This window comes from Furipterus horrens, unplaced genomic scaffold (assembly GCF_987537825.1).
Source record: "Furipterus horrens unplaced genomic scaffold, mFurHor1.1.pri manual_scaffold_6, whole genome shotgun sequence".
Classification (NCBI taxonomy): Eukaryota; Metazoa; Chordata; class Mammalia; order Chiroptera; family Furipteridae; genus Furipterus; species Furipterus horrens.
This window is the reverse complement of record NW_028327176.1, coordinates 166,697,208-166,718,222: the sequence shown is the minus strand read 5'-3', so window position 1 is coordinate 166,718,222 and position 21,015 is coordinate 166,697,208. Positions and strand designations below refer to the sequence as shown.

At 41.1% G+C, this 21,015-nt stretch overlaps 1 protein-coding gene across 1 annotated transcript in view; it reads right to left on the bottom strand.

The window, feature by feature from the left end:
• Nucleotides 1-598: 598 nt before the first annotated feature.
• SMLR1 (small leucine rich protein 1) overlaps nt 599-21,015 on the bottom strand; it is a 31,663-nt gene continuing 11,246 nt past the window's right edge. Inside the window, 2 exon segments of the mRNA XM_090280831.1 lie at nt 599-1,008; nt 9,442-9,672. Coding sequence (XP_090136957.1) covers nt 923-1,008; nt 9,442-9,672 — 317 coding nt within the window. The 3' untranslated portion in view covers nt 599-922.

Here is a 21,015-nt window from a genome sequence, read left to right as displayed (position 1 = left end):
CAGATATTAGAATTTAAACAGACTGACAGGGCGTGTTAAGCATATTTTGTTTATGTTAACTAGAAAACAAGAGCACAACAGTCATCACTATTTTAACTACCACTTTGAATTAAACATTTCAGTTTTCTATGTTGGCCATTTGGGGCTCTCATTGAAAGAGAATTCTGCTAGGGAAATGTTGACTTCTTTCCTCATTTAGAAATAGCTCCCTGATGTTTTAATTTTAAAGGCAAAGTCTTGAATTATTCTCATGAGTTAGGTGAACATTCTGCTCTCCTTTTGTCAACACCAAATTGCCAGTATCTCCAAGTCACGTCATGCTGAAAGCTGCGTGTGTGGGTGTTCTCTACCCAGTGTTGGAGACTGCACTTGTTCTGTGATTTGATAATGTGATTGTGAAAGCAATGGGGAAAAGAAGAGAAGCAACGGCAAGGCCAGAATTATACTTGAAAAAGTGTCAAGAGCTGTGGAAGTGCAAGAGGAGGAGGTGTGAATCCTCCATAGGAAATCCCGGAGCTCCGGGGCATTGGTCTTCCGCTATCTGATTGATTTCTACCAGAGTTTCTTTACCTCTAAAATAATGTGGGCTTCCACAGGATTATGTAACACTCATGCTTAGGGATTTTATTTTTAAAATATGTCCTTCAGAGTAGACCTAGTCCTATAAAAGAAAGTTACAATGTGTCCAGTCCATAGAGCACATCCAAGAAAATCTCATAATCTTGGTACTCTGAAGAATTGCTATTAAAGCTGAGTCTCAAAGAAGTCTTCTTGGATAATAGTTGCCACTTTTCGATATGGTTCAGAACAAGCATCTTGCTGTGGCTCTAGTTTATCAATCTTTGCAAGCTAAGTGGTTGACTATTACTCTGTCAGCAGAAGTTCAGTGCACTTCAGCCATTGATCAGTCGGTCCCCAAGGGTCACGTTTGTTTCATTCGCTCGTACAGGGAAGAGCCTGCCTTGCGATAGTGTTGGTGATCAGGAGTCTGGGACAGTTCTTCTTTGACTGAAAGGAAGAATATCAGTTAATACTTTGCAAACAGCTGAGAGTCATAGTGGTTATTGTCCAGCATTTCTACACTAGTGGCCCTAGCAGGTTACAGAAGTCTCGGTCTTCTGAGCAAGTCCTAATGCAGAACTCTCCTTATTCCTCAACCATTTCCAAAAAAATGTAAATGTTTATTTCTAAAGAATGGTCCTGGGTAGAGTGGACAAATTACCATTGTAGTAAAAATTATTACATGCTAAGTATATTTTATATGTAGTAGATTTGTGTGGATTAAACTTAGTAAGATTCTCATATTCAATAAGCATTTATTAAGCAGGCCTCTAGGCCACAGCTGAGGGTATAGAAATGAGTAAGAAAGGTTTTCTGTCCCTGGTCTTCCCCTGAGGGACAGAAATGTGTTTGACCATTTGTAGTCTTTAGGCATGTCAAATTATTATTCTTCCTTTACCTTTTGGCATCTTACTAAAAACTGAAAGTTCCTAATTTTTACTACCTACACATTACTTAACTTTTTAAAATGTAACCAGTTAAAGCTACTCTCACTAAAACATCAAAAGGTTATCAATGATATTCTAATGATTCTAAATCTAGTGGCGCTTTCCAGTCCCCAGTGTTTTTTTTTCCTCTGCAGCATTTGACAAGAGCCTCCCCCATGCTCCAATCATTTTCCTCCCTTTGCCTTTTATTATGTCCATCTTTCTGTGTTCTCTGTTCTGTAGTTTGAACTGTTACCTCTCAGCAATAGCTGATTTGATCTTTAGCTCTGAGATGTCTCTTGAGATCCCAACAAGTATTCCTTGAGATCTTCTGGTATATCAAAACAAACTAAAGAATCCTCATAAGTGAACCTGCTTTTTTACTCTTGAAATTTTTATTTTCAGAATTATAACTAATCAAATTATTCAAGCCAGAGACCAAAAGCTTGTAGTCTTATGGAAGATAATACATGTTTGTATCACTTCCCAAGTAGGCTGGGAAGTGAACCAGCAGAGTCGGTTGTCTGGTGAAGGCCCGCTCCCTGGTTCATAGATGGCCATCTTCTCACTGTGTCCTCACACAGTGGACGAAACAGGGGAGCTCTCGGGGGCCTCTTTTATTTTTTATAAGGGCACTGATCCCATTTAGAGCCCTGGCTGGCTTGGCTCAGTGGATTGAGCATCGGCCTGCGAGCTAAGTGTCGCTGGTTCGATCTTCCAGTCAGGGCACATCAGAGAAGGAAAACTCTGACTCCAAAAAACCTCCGCTGCCTTGCAGCATACCTCTTCAGGGGAAAGGCTAAGGGAGTAAACCCCGACAGAAAATCCGGAGCCGGAGTCCCTAAGGCGGTTTGACGTTGTAGTCAACACCGGCAACTCCTGCGGCGCACCTGAAACCAAGCTGTATTGACTCCGTCTTTCCCTTGGACCCTTCAGCTGCGAAGAGAGGGGGGGTCTGCTGCATGGGCAACAGCAGACCCTCCATATCACCCTGCCCAGGCTCTGTAGCTTCAGCTTCACTGGAGAGGACACTCCAGCGTCATCACAAGATGTCGATTCAACACGGGAGGAGACAGATACCGTGTCACTCCCGAGTCGGACTGCACAGCCATTCTCGGCGGTGCAGATAGACTCTTAAGAAGCTACACCATCGTCTCTCGAGACGGAAGGCTGACGACGACGACGACGACGACGACATGTTTGTAGAATTGAACCTGAAAATGTTCCTTTTGGCTCCCATGTCAAATCTAAGCAAGTTTTCCCTGCCATGCACTTATCATGCCAGGTGCCCAGGACACGGATTCTTCGAGGCCTTCACTGTTTGTCATCTTGTCCAGAGAGGGTACACATGCATTGATGGTGACAGGCTCTAGGCTACATGAGCCTCAAGGTTTAATAGCTAATACGTGTTGAGTGGTTATTATGTGCCAGACACTGTGAAGCCCCTCGCATACCTTACTTAATTCTTGTGGTGACATTTTTTTTGTAGTCACCATTGTTATACTTACTTTACAGATGAGCAAACTGAGGTAGAGAGAAATTAAGGTGAAGCAGTTTGCTTAAAATCTCAGAAACTGATGGATCGAGGATTCTATCCTGACAGTCTGACTCCACAGCCCACACTCAACCATTCAGTTACACTGTCTTTACATAGAGTATTGCTAATTCAAAGGTATAGCCCATAGCTTAGATTATATAAGCTCATTGGAACACGAGTAATTTCTTTCCTTTTACTTTGAATTACCAAAGGCTAAACTGCATGACCCGTGCTTTGAATGAACTAGGATAGGAATTGTAGAGCTGAAAATGGTTGACCTGAATAATGAGACCAAAAGAAGAGAACTCTTAAGAGTAGAGAACAAAATGGAGAGACCAAGAGGTAACTCATCAATTGACCATGGGTTACCTATCCAGTAAATAGTTTGTGCTAAGCACAGTGCAGAAGGCAAGAGAGAAATTTATTTCAGTGGGTCTACAAGGGCAACGTGGAGAGAGATTAGACAGGAGAGAGTAGGTAGGTAACTTTGGCAATCCCTGTTTGTTATGGTGGACAGTTCTGCAAGTAACCAAATTTTTCCTTTTGGGTCACCAGTGAAGAAATGTGATTTTTTTTGACTCAGGGCTTTGTCTTTATCCTGAGGAATCACTGTCATCAGTAATTATAATTACTCTTGTTATAGAAAGAGATTGATCAATCCTCTTAAAGCTTTTGTAAAATTCTTATTTCAAATTCTCCTAGTTGCCCTTTTATGAACGTATTATTTATTTATTTTCTATCACCATTTATCCCTCCATACCCTTTTCCACCTCTGTCCCTTGCCTGCCCCCCACAGTTGCCACACTGTTGCCAGTGTCTGTAAGTTCTTTTCCCAACCCCATCCCCCTAGTTGCCTTTCATATTGGTAGTTAGTTTATTTGTCTGGGCCAAAGGATTCTTTCATTCAACAGATATCTATTGAACACCTACTCCATTTCAATACTCCAAGGGTAGTGCATTGGCTGAGAGGGCCAGCTCTGGAGCCAGCTAGCCAGGGTTCAAATCCTGACTCTACCATTGTCTAGGTGAGTGACTTTGGGACATTTGCTTAATTATTGCAAAATAACTTTAGTAACACTTATTATTATAATGACACAAGCCCTTCTCGGAATTTATAAGGCAGCAGGGGTAATAATGACTGATAATTGTTCAGAGCAGGCACTGTGAAGAACCTCATATATGTCACCTCACATAATCCCCACAGCAACCCTATAATTACATCCTGCTATTTCTGTTCTACAGATGAACAAGTTTTAAGAGGTTGAGTGGACACTTTGATTTCATAGGCTGCGCTGTTAACAATTTGCTAATCCTTAAATTATTCTGATTTTTCCCAATACTTCTATGATTGCTGACTACTAAATCTATATATGAAGTTCAGTGAAAGATATCTAGCCACACTGCATTTTCAATACTTAAGTTGTCTGTTTTAGAATGTTAGTTGCAGAAGGCCAGAACCTGATCACTTACTTGACCTTATTTCGGACCTAATGCCATACAAAAACTTTAAGGCATTCAATATAGCACTTTTAAAAACAATATTTTTGGCAATGTTGGTTATTTTTTAGAGCAATTTTGAGAGCAGAATGATGGTATTTTGGGGACAAAGAGTGGCACTAAAAGTAGAAATTTAAGAATCTCGGGATTTGGGGCAATAAGACAATCAAAACTTGTACCCTGCAAGGGGTGAAGTCCCCACGGCAGGGTTGAAGAGGGTTTGGCAATGGAAAGTTCAAGGTTCAGACCTCTACCTCAAGAGCTACTCCTCAAGGCGATTGACAGATTGAATAGTACAGGATGTTAGAGAATTTTCTTCCTTTGTGAGAAAATTGATGTTTTCTACATACCAATTAAATTTACGTGCACCATTACCTCCAGAGGCTGGCAGTGTAGGGATTAATGTTGAATAATTACAATACCTCCGTATGCTTTCCGTCATATCTTAAAATGCCTCTCCTGTCTGATGGACTAGTGCGTGTAAGCCAGGCAAACTGATTTTCTATCTCAGAATACAGGACTCTGGGGTTCTCTGAACACACCAGTTAATCTGTCAATGTCCCTTTCTTTACAGGAACAAAATAGGAATGATTACACTTGCCATAATCCTGGTTGGAAGATTAATGACATGACATTAGACCATCTGTTTACAGTTTTTAAGTGGGAGCTGCTAAATAGAGATAGAAATTGGTGATATTTTGTTTGGGGCCAAGTGATCTCATTTGTCCTCCAACCGGAGAGAAGGTATTACTAGGTATTACTACTTACCCTTAGGAAAGTGGCTACAGAACTATATTTTTAAAAGCTGTAAGTTCTTAGAGTTTTTATCTTAAGAGGAAAGGAGAAATTGGAATTAAAAAGACTAGATCTACATAAACGTGAAAATATGCTTAGTCCAAGGTTATTTGCTAATGCTGGAAAACTTGTAATCAGGAATTGCTCCCCAAAAAAGAATGCACAGATCCCATTTGGGATGGGAGGGCACGTGGAATATAACCAATGGATGGTTTGAATAGTAAATTCTTGAGACAGTAAGAGAGTACAGCCTGCCTGTCAACTGCCACCCTGGTTGGGTCAGTAAGGGAGAGCCCCCAGGACTCCAATTTCTTCACCCCACCGCGCTTGGGACCTGGTCTCCACTGGATGAAAACAGACAGCAGCAAAGACTGTGTTGGTCCAGAGTAAGCTGGGCAGTCCTCTCTCAGCATCCTCCAGATGGTTCATGGGCAGGCCACTAGTGACAGAGTGCTAGGAGTCATTAGTATTCTTCCAGCAATAAGTTTCTGATGAGACCCCCAGGACATGAAGCGGCTGGTGCACAGGGTTTTTTTTAGCTCCTTTCACGTCTGCACTGACTCCCCTGGTACTAGTTACCTGTAGCGCAGAGGACCGGACACACTCCAGTGAGAGCCATTGGAGAAGAACCACAGGACCCGGAGGCTCATTCCATTGCTGGGGGAGCCCCTTAGCTGTGTAGAGGGTCCTACCTCCGCTCTAGCACGGAGACAAGACTTCAGGAGAAAGGGCAGGTCATTTTTACAGCCCTTTGACCAGACACGTAACGAGGCCAGAGCCAGAAGCACGCAGATTTGCCACATCTCTCCTCCAGCTTCCAATGATTTTGCCAGATGCCTTTGGTGGTTTCCAAGAACTGAGTGTATTTTCTTTCAGTCCTGCAACCCCCCCCCCCCCCCAGGAGAAATCTGTTCCACTGTCTAGGACAATCCCTGGTCTATGGTACAAGAGATGCTTAAATATTTGTTGAATGAATGAATGAATGAATGAGAAGTCTTCCTATTCAGAAGTATAATGTAAATTTGGAGCAAGCCTCTGAGTTGGTGAAAGGACTCCACCCAGAGAGCATTGGCCTTCATCTCATGAGGGTGACCTTGCGGTCCCTTGGGCTATATGCTATATTGCAAAGAGTGGGGGCTTTGAGAGGGATGGGACAGACTCAGGGTTCAGTAAGTCTGAAAGTCGAGAAAAGCTCGGTCACCTGTGAGAATTTAGAATGAAGAGCAAAGGAAATGGGAAGAGAACAGATCTTTGGGGCCCTCCGCTTCCTTCACGCATCTGCTTCAGAAGCAGCTCCAGTTGTACTGAGCTACAAACTAAAAGGGATTATTTTTTGTCTAAGACCTGACTTCTAGAGTACTTAGACGGCAAGGACGTGTTGAAGGCACAGGGGTGTAACATGCAGTGATCACAGTGACATACAAACGGAGCACCCCCTCTGGGCGCGGCCTGGGAGAAGCACCCTGCCTGCCTTTTCGCCGGCATCAGCCTTCTGGGATGCTGGGCTGCATGCACTCTCAAGGGCAAGTTTTCCAGGGCATTCTGAAGGAATGTGATTGGTATGCTTATACCCCAGAATTACCTACATGATTAAAATCCTGGAGACCTGTTTAACGTTTACATATTATCGATGTTTTCCCCTGAATGTTCGCAGGGATAAAGTTGTAAACCCAAGATTCATCCTTTTTTGCAGAGTTTGTGCCAAATACCAGCTGTCCCGCTGAATGATCTGATCTATAGTAACTCATAAGGGGAGGCCAGTAAGAGATTGCAACTCAAGAGGTTATCTCAGCCTGTTGTTTGCCTCATTTAATGCTTGGTACATTTTTGAGATACTAAAATTTTATCTCACTGGAGAGGCAGCCAGAGATGACACTTGGAAGTGATAGGAGCTACCCAAGTCCCTGACTGTGATATCTGCATCCTATTACTGCTCCATGGGGTGCTCAATATCAGTGGGAGCCCAGCATGCTTGGGACTGACAGTGACCATTGCAACAGCTTTCAAAGACCTTGGAAATGGAAATGTTTGCGGTGGCTAGGCATTTAGCCTGCCTGGAAGACTCTGAAGGGGCCCTGTAATTAGGAGCTTGGGGATTTTTAATTTTCCCTTTTCAGAGGCTCTTTTCCAGGGCTCAGTGGTAATGAATGGCTGGGTGACAGAACATCCAGCAGACTGGTGTTGGGGCAGTGGAGGATAAACTGACTTAATAAAGAAGAGGATTTATCACATGAATGCTGTGGAGCAAGGCGGTCTACAGCTGGGTCACTCAATAAGAGCTGTTCATAAAAATGCGACACACAGAAATGAAGGGCTTGGGGATATTTGAGTACATGGTGATCGAAAACTTATGATTCCTTAATGTACTCTCTGTCCTCTAGGATTTTGTATGTTCTACATCTCATAAAAATGAATATCCCCAATTGTACTTCTATTTGATTTTAGCACATTCAAGATTCTGAACATCTGTTTATATAATAATATCCATGAAGGCATTGCTTAGACTTGCTAAATGTTTGTGGGAGAGAAAGGGTTTTTAAGTTTGTTTTGTTTAGTCGTCGTTGTCGGCAGCCGTCCGTCTCGAGAGACGATGGTGTAGCTTCTTAAGAGTCTATCTGCACCGCCGAGAATGGCTGTGCAGTCCGACTCGGGAGTGACACGGTATCTGTCTCCTCCCGTGTTGAATCGACATCTTGCGATGACACTGGAGTGTCCTCTCCAGTGAAGCTGAAGCTACAGAGCCTGGGCAGGGTGATATGGAGAGTCTGCTGTTGCCCATGCAGCAAACCCCCCCTCTCTTCGCAGTTGAAGGGTCCAAGGGAAAGACGGAGTCAATACAGCTTGGCTTCAGGTGCGCCGCAGGAGTTGCCGGTGTTGACTACAACGTCAAACCGCCTTAGGGACTCCGGCTCCGGATTTTCTGTCGGGGTTTACTCCCTTAGCCTTTCCCCTGAAGAGGTATGCCGCAAGGCAGCGGAGGTTTTTTGGAGTCAGAGTTTTCCTTCTCTGATGTGCCCTGACTGGAAGATCGAACCAGCGACACTTAGCTCGCAGGCCGATGCTCAATCCACTGAGCCAAACCAGCCAGGGTGTTTTGTTTAGTACTTTAATATAATACAATCTAACTTGAGAAATATTACTGTTTTTTCTGGATCTTGATAACTGTTAATATCTATGATATTAATCTTATCATTTGTTGGGTACGCTTAACACAGTCTCTCTAGTTACAGTCCAGTTTTATTAGTTTTAATCACAGCAAAATCAACAGTCTCAATTTAGGACCCAACTGCCCACATCTAAATCACTTTAAGCTTCCTGAGGTTTTCTTTTTGTTTTTTTGTTTTGTTTTTTTTTTCTCTCACCTTAACTCTACAGCCTCATGGAAAGTTTACACCAGGCCATTGAATATCTATTAGGACTTAACATTTCGCCAAGCGCCCCAGTGTTTGGCACGTTTCCTTAAAAGAAGTTCAGTGGATGAGAAAAATGTGTGTGCGCACACACTCACAGGCACACGCACATACGTCTGACAGAGAGAAAGCAGAGCATGAAAAATGTTTTAATATTTCTGAATCTGTTGCCCTGAGAGACAGACAAGCCATCACACATTAAAACTGCTGATTTAGTCTGACTGCAAGAGGCTGCCATAAAGGAGGTCCCCAAAGCAGACCTATAGAGCCTGGCACATGACCTGCACTCCTGAAAGGATCAAACTTTGCCACATTCACCAATGACAATATCTTGAGAGAGCTTTTCTTTTTTTTTTTTTTTATGTATTTTATTGATTATATTATTACAATAGTTCCAATTTTCTCCCCTTTACTCCCCTCCACCCAGTATCTCCCTCCCCCAGCAATCCCCACCCCAAGTCTGTACCCATGGTTCATAAAAAATAACTATCCTTCCCTCTCAGATATTAAGACCCTTTGTAATCTAGTAGAGGACAATGGGCGAAGGTCTCAAGCTCCTCTAGCTGCTTCAAGAGCTTTTCTTAAGAAGAACCCACAAATCAAAAAGATGTGTTGCTCCAGGTCTCCCAGAAAACATTGCCCTTGCATTGGCTTACTGCAAAAGTGTGCCATGGGAAAGGACTTCTAACCCCTGCCTGTGTGGCTTCACACTTACCCTCCATCAGTTTGATCCTCAAGTAGGCAATGAGAAGGAGCAGCAGCAAAGTCACAGGCAGGAAGAGCCCGGAGAACAGGAACCAGCCCGGCAGCTCGCTCAGGAATGCCGACAGCACAGGGCTCATTGCCAATCACACAGCCCTCCTGGGCCGGTGGGGTGGCTCCGGGGCTGAGGGTTGCTCAGTCTGCACTTCTTTTCTTCTGGGAATCTGGCCTTTGCTCAGCTCAGCTCAGTGGAACTTGTTGTGGACTTTGTTCTATTTAAACAGCCCCATGGGTTCTGAGAGGATTGCCGGCAGGTTACTCTGTAACTCAGCTGCAGTGTGGAGGCATTCAAAGGTGATTCTCCCACATCATTCTGGAGAGGAGTGTTTATCTGGCAGGGTCGGAAATGACACCAGGAGGCCTTGATTTCTTTGTATTCAGTTTATCTGGAGTGAAAAGTACCAGACTTCAAGCAAACCTCATAGTTATATCTATAAAAATGTATGTGTGTGTGTGTGTGTCTTCTATTTATATATTCCCTGATATAGGAAGACTTTTCCTGCATTTTCTAAATTTCAGAGTTAAAATGACTTAGTAGCCATGCTAAGGTATCTACGAACCTTTGTCTAGAAAAAGTGAATTTTCCTTCATACTTAGTTGACACAACTGATCTCAAGGAAGGAGGAACAATATTTTTTCCATATGTAAAAGCTCTTAGTATGTCTTGCTCTGAATGCTTTTCTGAGAGGTGCACACATGTAGTCATTTCTTCAACAGACACAGGATTCTGCTGGAACCCAACCTCTTGACTAGATGCTGGCTGTGCAAAGGTGAGGAAGTCATGGTCGCGTCCCCCGAGGGTGGAGACAGGCACAGAGAATGACCGCAACTGACAATGATGGGATGGCCCCCTCCTCCTCCTCCTCCTCCTCCCTTTGACGCTCAAGGGTTTGCTTCCTGCATTGGAGCTTGTGTTCTCAGCTGCCTTCTGCTCACACAATCCTGTGGCCCACTGTTCATAGCAGGAGGTGGGCCTGACCGATAGTGGTGTGGGCTGTGTGGCCACTACAAAGTTTCTGGGACAAGAAAAGGTACTACACTATGTTGACTTGTTGACTAAGTTGTGCTGCCATTGACTGCTTTAGCAAACATTTTTCAGATACTAATCTATTAAGCTAAAACCAACTGAAAGAATCACTTTCACATTGAAAGGATTTCTTGGAAAAATTGTAAAATTTGTGGGAGGGGGGAATTGGCAGTCACCTTCTAGGGTTCATGGCTCTTCTTCGTTCTAACCCTGTCTCCTACCCCCAGCCCCACAACCATCCCCCACTTGGCCACTGCTTTGGTGAGTGGCTGACAGTCTATCATGAACTTGCTGCTGTCAGTGCTCCTGAGTTCTTTTACAGGGATTTTGTGGCCATGCAGGGTCTTAGTCCCAGCTGTGAAGTGGGTTCCCTAATTTATAAAATAATAGAGATGAGGAGGGTCTTGAAAATGCTTGGCTGGCATTTCTGAGCAGTGACTAGTAAACAGCTCCTCTCAGGAGAGAGACATCTTGTCTTGAGAAAGGCATTTAGAGTACCTGAGATCAGGCATCTGTACTTTCTTCGCTTCTCTTCTCCCACTCCACAGACCCTTAGCAGTGCTGCTGTTAGTCCTCGTGTGTGCTCTCCAAAGAGAGGGCTCTCTGGCGCTCTTGCAGCTTGAACAGGATGCTAATTTGTAAAGTGTCAATCTACAGAAAACGTCCATGAACCAGTGATATTACCAGGGAGATGTTAGGCAGACTGTTTGTCATGTTCTTTGTTTCATTGCATTCAGCAAGCCTTTATCAAATGCCTAGACGAAGGTAAATGAGAGGATCCAGCAAATATGTACATGACAGTCATGTAAGCTCCCAGAATGACATATCAGTGAATGCCACGGGAGCACTGAAAAGAGACTGATTACTTCCAGTTAGGGAATTGGGCTGAGGTCGTTAAAAATAGGATTTGAACTGAGCCTGGGCATGGGGAGCTGAGGAGTGCCCTCCTTAAACCAACATGTGACAGTAGGGCCAGGCAGTTAATGGAGGACAGGAGGGAAGAACTGAGAGTGACTAAATGATATGGGGTTCAGGCCAGAGATGGAAAATTGGAGAAACATCAAAGTGTGCAGACTTTTGAATGCTCTATGAATCCTCTACTAAGAACTGCGTTATTTGGACAAGGAGGACCAATCAATGGTCTTCGACCATGGAAGTGCATGATCTGACCTGGTTCAGGAAGCACTTAATTAGCACTTGAGAAAATGGACTGAAGAGAATAGGTTGTCTCAACATGGCATCATGATACAGAGTCTGAGATGGGGGATGGCAGAGGGAAGGGAAAGAAGGGGACAGGCAGTCTGCAGAGATGACATGAAAGGTCCTTGGTGAATAATTATACAGAGATAAATAGATGTCACCAATGACACTAGTATTAAAGGTTTTCTTAATTTTTGGAAAATGCTACATCACTGGGCACTTGTGAAAGATTAAATATCAGGATTTATTAAAACATCCTCCAGAGCTTAAGAACTTTTACCTAAAAAAGCTCTTGTCCCGGTCCAAGCTGGGTGCTTGGATGTTTGAACACTGGTAATATATTTGTTTTACTGAATTTCAGAGTTGGGTTCCTTAGAGAATGTGTAATTTGCTACCATAATGAAAGCACATTTTTTGCCTGGTTCTCTACCATGTGTGGGAATAATCATTAATATCATTGGAAAATATATGTATGTGAAAATAGAAAAATATTATATTGGGGATTAAACTCCCCTGTTGATTTCCTTAATATTATTGCTCTCATTGTTGATTTTTATAACAATTTAGGGCACAAGTGATTGCAGATGTTAATATCTGAAAGTAAAATTCCTAAGATATTACTCTTACACCACTTATTGTATATTCTTAGTGACAGCTGGGCAAAAGCCTCCATTAGATAGCTGTGACCTGTTGAAGGTTTTGATAATACCAAACCCACCAGGCCTCTGGTTTGGATTCTGCATTCAACTGATTGAGCCATAAAGAATGACTCATTCCAATGACATGACTCAGAACAGTGAAAGTCCTGAAGTTCATCAGTGGAAAAGTGCCAAAGTGCCATTGACTGGTATCTGTAATACCAAATTACGTGCAGCTACAAAGCCAGTATAGAAAATTAAAGGCAAACAAAACTGACACATTTCAAATAAAGTGCTTTGACTTAACTGGCTGTTGGTGTATTGCTGAAATGAAGCATCTCTCACAATGTAAGTATAGTACCGACTTATACTAGTGTGAGCCTTGTGAGTAGGAAAGCCCTTATTCTTCTGCCTCTTGTTAACTATCCCTCTGAGCCTGGCTCACTAGTGCATGTCAATTAAAGTGGTATCATTTGGCACCAGTACTACAGTCGGCACAGAAATGGGGTCTCTGAAATCATGTGGCAAGTGGGTTTTAAGGTGCTCATTCAATAAAAAGTATGATCACAGAAATGACAAAAAATTTAAATTCTTTGTAAACTTTGACAAAAGGTTCATCGGCTTTCAGTTTTTCATATCTGTAGGTAAGAAACATTTATTGAGGGCTTAATATGTGCCCTGGATGCGCTGATCATATATGGGCTATGGACATATCCATGGATAAGACCAAGTCCCTGTTTTTATGGAACTTACATACCAGTGGCATAGACAGATAATATGCAATAGTAGGAACACTTTCTGAATGCATGTATTGTTCCAGGTAGTATTAAGCACTTCACAAGTCCTATTTCATTCCAGCCTTATGTCAATGCCTTTGAAGTAAGTACCATTTCTATCACCATTTGTAAGGAAAAGTTCATGGAGCTTCCATAACTCATCAAGGATCACACTATAGCAGAGCCAGGATGCGAACACAGAGCCTGAACACTTATTCACTATGCTAGATTCCTCTGCCTCTCAACCATCTAGAGATATATGTGTATAATGTGAAGTAGCGACAACTGCAGGAAAAACGAAGAGAGTAATAGGAAACACTATTTTTAGGTGTGGGGTCAGGGAAGGTATATTGGCCTGTTAGGGCTGCCGTAACAAAATACCACGGAGTGGGGGACTTACACAACAGAAATACATGTCCTCACAGTTCTGGAGGCTAGAAGTCCAAGATGAAGGTGCTGGAAGTGTCGGTGTCTGTTGAGATGCCTCCCCTCGGCTTATACACAGCGTCCCCTTGCTGTGTCCTCACATGGCCTCTTCTTTGTGCACAGACACTCCTGGCGTCTCTTCCTCTTCTTTTGAGAATACCGATTGTATTGGATTGGAGTGCCACCCTTATGACCTCGGTTAGCCTTAATTACCTTTTTAAAGGCCCCATCTCAGATATAGTCACACTAAGGGTTAGAGACTCAACATAAGAATCCTACAAAGGGGTCAGGGGCACAATTTAGTCCATTGTTACATGTGATTTTTCTGAGCAGAGGCTTCAATGAAGTGAAAAAAAGAATTGTGTGCTTATTTAGAGGAACAGAGTTCTAGGCAGAGGGAACAGAAAGTACTAAATTCCTGAAATGGGAATTTTTTTGGGGGGGGGCACAATAGAAGACATATAAGGAGAGCTATTGTAGCTAAAGTGTATTGAGAAATGGGAACCGTGATATGAAAATACACTTTGAGACACGTTGATCTAGGAGCTTGACAACCCTGGCAACAGGCCAAAAAAATGTGCCCACAGCGTGGTTTGTGATCCTCTGATTCCACTACGTTTTATTAAATATTGCTTGGGAATGGCTAGATAAATGTAGAGAATACTGGAGTAAGTAGTATAAAAGAAATTTGATAGTGTGGTTGTATAATATAATATAGTATAATAGCAATTTAAAAATGCATTTAATTCCTCTTGGAATGTCTTAATTTCAAATTAGTTTTGTGTTTTCAAAATGATCGATTATACAAAAATTCAAAGATGATGAGAAGGAAATTTCCCAGCGGAGGCCAAAATGAAAAACAAGGATTGACAGAAGCTCCGGAATGTAAGAGAATTAGTTTGTTAGCTTTTAAATTTGATAATTATTTCCTCAGTCTATCCAAATATTCACTTCTATACAGAATTTTGAGTTTGCAATTCTGTATTCTTTTCTCTGAAATAGGGCCTCCCCTTCACACCCAAATGTAGGAGTTTCAGACCTACAGAACCTGGATCTGTTGCTGAGTAAGAATAGAAATTTTAAGGAAGAATAAAGCCTGAGAGGAGTCCCAGAGACACTTGCACACCATTTTGTGGTTTTTAAATTCTCCAATTTCTGCTTCTTGCCATAAATTTGGGAGGAGACTGACCCCTTTCTTATGGGTCTCGCCAGCTGTTTGGGGGCCGTGGGAGGCATTTCTAGTTTAGTGAGTACTCACTCCAGAAGGGCATCCACCAGATGGCCATATCCAGTATTAAAGGTGGGGGAGGCGATGAAAGTGATGCCACAGACTATGCAGTATGTCACTAAGTAGGAATTAAACTTCAACCAGATATCAATTGACTTCATTTTTTTAAAGGTGGGATTCAACCTTTTTATTGCAATCTAGTATTATTCCTAAATACATATCATGGAGGAGATAATTCAATGTAATACCATTATACAGACTTATAGCTGACCTTGGAAATAAATATCGGAATTCTCTTTTAAAATACCACAATTTTATTTCCATTTCCCTTCAGAAGAAAAAATCCTTATGATTTTTACAATATCCAAACAGTAAATCCATCATGTTCATTTAAGCTTGGGTGTCAGCAAATAACTGATAATTTGACTATTGCTTTGCACGCCCCCTGCATTCTGTCCATGAGCGGTCCTTTAGAGATTCATTGCTACAATATAGGTTGTTCTTTCATTAGCAGAGTCAGTATAATGTGCAAGTCTGTATTAATCACTTGAGGTAACCTCTTTACTAGGACATTTCTAGAACTTTTTGCCAAAGTAGTAACAGGAAAATAACAGCTGTTTGTATAAAGAAACGAGGAAATCATTTGCACGGCTGCTGGAGACAACAGGGAGATAAATGCATGTTGTCAGTTCTACAGGTTTAATTTGACTTGCGCTAAAATAGCATCAATGCACATCGCCCCTTGCCATTCATTCCTCCTGAATGTTGATTAATTGACTCTCATTTCACCCCGAATGCTGCCAGGCAGTAATGAACTGTAGCCATCTGGCAGTCTTATTTTATCTTCCCCACTGCCCCAACAAAGAAGCAAAGACTGGGACATTCTTTTCATGGGCATCCATCCAGCTGCTAGGAGTTCCCCACCCTCCTCTTGGGGAACAGGGCAGATATCCTTCCAGAGAGTGGGTTCCTGAACGGGCTCACAATTTTCGTGTTGGAGCTAGTGAGCAAAAAGCGCCCTAATTTCAAAATTGGGACGGATGTACAACAGAGCCTGTATGTCAGCTTTAACTAACTATGTAAAGAAGAATTTAAAGTACAGCTACTGCTATAAAGTAGTGTTTTTATAGATACATAATAATACAAAGTACACAGAGATAAGACTCTTTCGAGACATGTAAAGCAATTATATTGTCTTAGTAATTGCTTCCAAGTATAATGTTTTTCTTTTCATCATATTCTCAGAATAATCAGGTATATTACCTCATTATGGGTAAAGAATAATAAATAAGACTGACATAAAATTTTATTTTAAGGATACTATCAGCACCTCCCCTCCCAAGTGTCCTTATTCCCCTTCTCAATCTTTCCCACACGCAACACCAGGCAAACTCTGATATTCTTTCTGTCAAAATAGATTAAATTGATGTTTTCTAGAGTTTCATAGAAATGGAATCTTACCATATGTATGCTTTTGTGTCTGCCTTTTTTCTTAGCATAATTCATCCATACTGTTGCATTTTTCAGTAATTAATTCCTCTTTATTGGTGAGTACTATCCACTCTGAATCAGTATAGATATGCCATAATTTATCTAGTCACTTGTTGATAGACATTCGATTTCTAGTTTTTATCTATTACCAGTAGATTTGTGTACAAGTCTTTGTACATATATTTTCATTTCTCTTTAATAAATATTTAGGTATAGAATTGTTGATGCTTCATGGTAAATGTATATTTAACTTTTAAGAAACTATCAAACAACCTTCCAAAGTGATTATGTACTATTTGACAATCTCACCAGAAATGTATGAAGAATGTTCCAGTCGTATTATCATCTTTTAGAAATTTTGTCAATGCTAGGGGGTATGTAGTGGTATTTTATTGTGTATTTATTTGGATTTCCCTGTATTTTAAAACATAGGCTTTATTATTACTTAGGTATGGCAGGGTTAACAGGTCAGGAGATGACTGCCGTAAGGGCTAGCAAGAACCCAAAATGTTAAAACATCAAAAATATAGAATAAAGAGGCATAATTAATGCATATGATGACTAATGATGTTGAGCACTTTTTCAATGGCCATTCATGTACCTGCTTTTGTAAAGTGTTTAAATTTTTTACCTACTTTTTAACTGTGTTGTTGTCTTATAGCGTTCTGGGTCCTTTGTCAGATATTTGTATTGCAAATATTTTCCTCCCATTCTATGGTGTATCTTTAAATTTTCTAAATAATATCTTTCAAGGAGCTTACATTTTAAATTTTAATAAAATTCTACTTATTTTTTTCTTTCAGTGTTCATGCTTTTTGTGTTCATTGAAGAAATCTTTGCCCCCTTCAAGATCATGAAGATTTGTTCTTTTTTCTAGAAGTATAATGATTTTATTTTATTTTTTAAAGTATATCTTATTATGTTGTTACAGTAGTCCCAATTTCTTTTCCCTTTGTGCCCGTCTTCCCAGTACCCTCCTTCCCTCCAGCAATCCTACACCCCTAAGTTCATGTCCATGGGTCGTGCATATAAGTTCTTTGGCTTCACCCCTTCCTATATTATTCTTAACTTCCCCCTGTCTATTTTGTACCTACCAATTATGCTTCATAGTCCCTGCACCATTTCCCCATTTCTCCACCTTCCCCCTCCCAGCTGATAACCCTCCAAATGATCCCCACACCTATAATTCTGTTCCTGTTCTAGTTGTTTGCTTAGTTTGTTTTTGGTTTTAGTTTTTAGATTCAGTTGTTGATAATTGTGAGTTTGTTGTCATTTTAGTGTTCATTGTGTTGGTCTTCTTTTTCTTAAATAAGTCTCTTTAATATTTCATATAAAAATGGCTTGGTGATGATGAACTCCTTTAGCTTTACCTTGTCTGGGAAGCACTTTATCTGCCCTTCCATTCTAAATGATAGCTTTGCTGGAGAGAGTAATCTTGGTTGTAGGTCCTTGATTTTCATCACTTTGAATACTTCTTGCCAGTTCCTTCTTGCCTGCAGGTTCTTTTGAGAAATTAGCTGATAGTCTTATAGGCACCCCTTTGTATGTAACTCTCTGCTTTTCTCTTGCTGCTTTTAAGATTCTCTCTTTATCTTTAACCATTGGCATTTTAATTATGATGTGTCTTGGTGTGGCCTCTTTGGGTCTAGCTTGCTTGGGACTCTCTGTGCTTCCTGGACTTTATGTCTATTTCCTTCGCCAAAGTTGGGAAGTTTTCCTTCATTATTTTTTCACATAGCTTTTGATTTCTTGCTCTTCCTCTTCTCCTTCTGGCACCCCAATGATTCAAATGTTAGCATGTTTAAAGTTGTCCCAGAGGTTCCTAAACCTCTCCTCATTTTTTTTTCAATTCTTCTTTCCTCATTTTGTACTGGCTGACTGTTTTTTTTCTTCCTCATATTCCAAATCACTGATCTGAACCCTGGTTTCCTTCTCTTCACTGTTAGTTTTGTGTGGATTTTTCTTCGTTTCACTTAGCATAGCCTTCACTTCTTCCCTTATGTGTTTGCCATACTTAAGCATATCTGTCAAGTCTGTGAGCATGTTTATCACCAGTGTTTTGAACTCTGCATCTGTTAGGTTGTCTTTCTCCTCGTCTGTTAGGTTGGCTGTCTCCTCATCACTTAATTCTCCCACTGGAATCTTGATCTGTTCCTTCTTTTGGACCATACTTCTCTGTCTCCTCATCTTGACAGCCTCCTGTGTTTGTTTGCCTCTGTGTCTTAGGTAGAGGTGTCACACCTGTTATGTTGTAAGGGGCGGAGCCTCAGGTATTCATCAGTACAGGGCGACCAGTTTCACCATGTTGTGGTGCTGTGTGTGGGGGAGCGGAACAATGCCACTTGCCCAGCACTCGCCCCTTTTCCAGGCACTTCTCCCACTTCCGTATGGGCCTGGCACCTCTCTAGATGTTGCCCAGGCCATCGTTCCCAGAGTGAATGTGTCTGCAGACGTTCTAGGACTGTGAGGGTTCTTTAAACAGGCAGACTCCGCTGAGAGACTGGCAGTTTCTGACTCCACCCCAACTCCCACTGGTTTGCACAGTTAGGAGCAATGAGGCTTTATTTTCCCTGGTGCTGGAACCGTGAGTTGTGCAGTCCAGTCTCATGCTGGAAGTGCTCCCCGGGTGTCCCTTTCGACTTTTTAAAATGTTTGACTGTGCTTTCTGCTGGCCTGCCACTGCCACTGCTGCTGCCACTGCTGCTGCCACTGCACCACCTCCTCTCTGCCCCGGCTCCGCCCCTTCTACCTGTCTGGATGAGTATTCCTTCTTTATATCTTTGTTTGTTGGACTTCCATGCATCTTGATTTTCTGGAACTTCTGGTTGTTTCTAATTTTGAGGTAGTTGTGTTCCTTCTTAATTGTGGAGGTAGATGCAGCATGTTTGTCTAGGCCTCCATCTTGGCCAGAAGTTTAGAAGTTTAATAATTTTAAATATTGCATTTAGGTCTGTGACCCATTTTGAGATAAATTTGTTTTGCCTGAGGTAAGGGTCAAGGTTCATTCCTTCCACCTTCAAACATTTGTTGAAAAGTTTCCTTTCCCTGATGAATTAAATTGGCATTTTAATTTTTATTGAAAATCAATTGACAATGTATCTGTGGAACTATTTCTGAATTCTCTATTATGTTCAATTGATCTGTAGTTTTGTCCTCCTGCCAATACCACATTTTCTTGATTACTGTAGTTTTATAGTAAGTCTTGAAATCAGGAAGTGTAAATTATCCAACTTTGGATTGTTTGGCTCTACACAGTCCCTTTCTTTTCCAAATAATTTAAAAATCAGATTTAGTTTTAAAACATCCTGCTGGGATTGTGATTTGGACCGTGTTGAATCTACAGATCAAATTAAAGATGATAAATATCTTAATAATATTGAGTAAATATGGTCAACATTTCCATTTATTTAGGCATTTGTAATGTCCTCTCAGTAATCTTTTTAGAAATAAAATTAGTTTTTGTGTATTGACCCTGTATCTTTAGACCTTTCTAAACTTGCTTATAAGTTATAAGAAAAAAATTTTAAAAATAAATTTCTTAGGGTTTTAATAGGTAATATGCACATAAATAGAGTTTTACTTTTTTTTTTTTTCCCAATCTTCATGCTGGTTATTTCTTTTTCTTGCCTTATTGCACTGGCTAAGATCTCCAGTACAATGCTGACTAACTCATAAGAGTGGGCAATTCTTCTTTTCTTAGAAGTTATTCTGCCTGGTTTCTTGGGGTTTCAATCTTGCATACTGAGATTTGAATTTGGCAAAAAACTCGAGGGGATCCCTATGCAGAGTTTTGGAACTGTTTCCCTACTTTGCTTCTTTATCTTGGGGACTCTGCCCTGCCAATTCTAGCTGCCTGGTCCTCCCAATCTCCAGTCTCTAAATCCTAAACTCAGCATGATTCTCAGGCTCTGTTTGGGTTCCCCTTCTCTGTCTTGCAGTCTGGAGATTGTCTGGCAGAAGTCCTGGGTAATGGTAGGACTTGCTTTAATTTCTACTGTACTCTTAAGGATCACAGTCCTCTACTGTCCAGTGTCTGAAAATGATTTTTTTTTTTTAAGTTTTATCGAGTTTTCTAGTTGTTTACAGAGGGGAGGTAATTCTGGACCCTGTTACTCTTTCATGGCTAGAAATAAATATTTACTATTTAATATTTAATTATGTACCCATTTATTATTGTTATTATTATTAGCATTTGAAATTTCCCATATGACTCAGTCAGTTTTGTTCTAATAAGAGTTTTGACCAGTGGTTCTCAACCTATCTCAACATTAGGCTTATTTGAGAGTGCCTAAAACATACCCATGCTCAGGATGCTTTCCAAGGGATTCTATTTAAATAGAATAGTCATGGCAATGTAACATACAGCATAGGGAATATAGTCAGTAATATTCTAATAACTACATGTAGTGTCAGGTCAATATGAGGTTTATTGGGATGATCACTGAGTAAATTATGCTTAATCACTGGGGTGTACACCTAAAACCAATATAATATTGTATGTCAACTGTAACTGAAAGATAAAAATGATTAAAATAAAAAAATTAAAAAATGGCATCTTTTTAAAAGCTCTCAGGTGATTATAATGTGTTGCAGAGGCTAAGAATTACCAGTTTGCTTTCAAAACTCTACAGAACTGGCCAATATGTGTTCCATGGTATTCTGGTGTGATGAAAATGTCTTACTGATATACTAAGTTACAGATCTCATTATCCCTGGAGGTGGCCAGTCTTAGCTAGAGCCC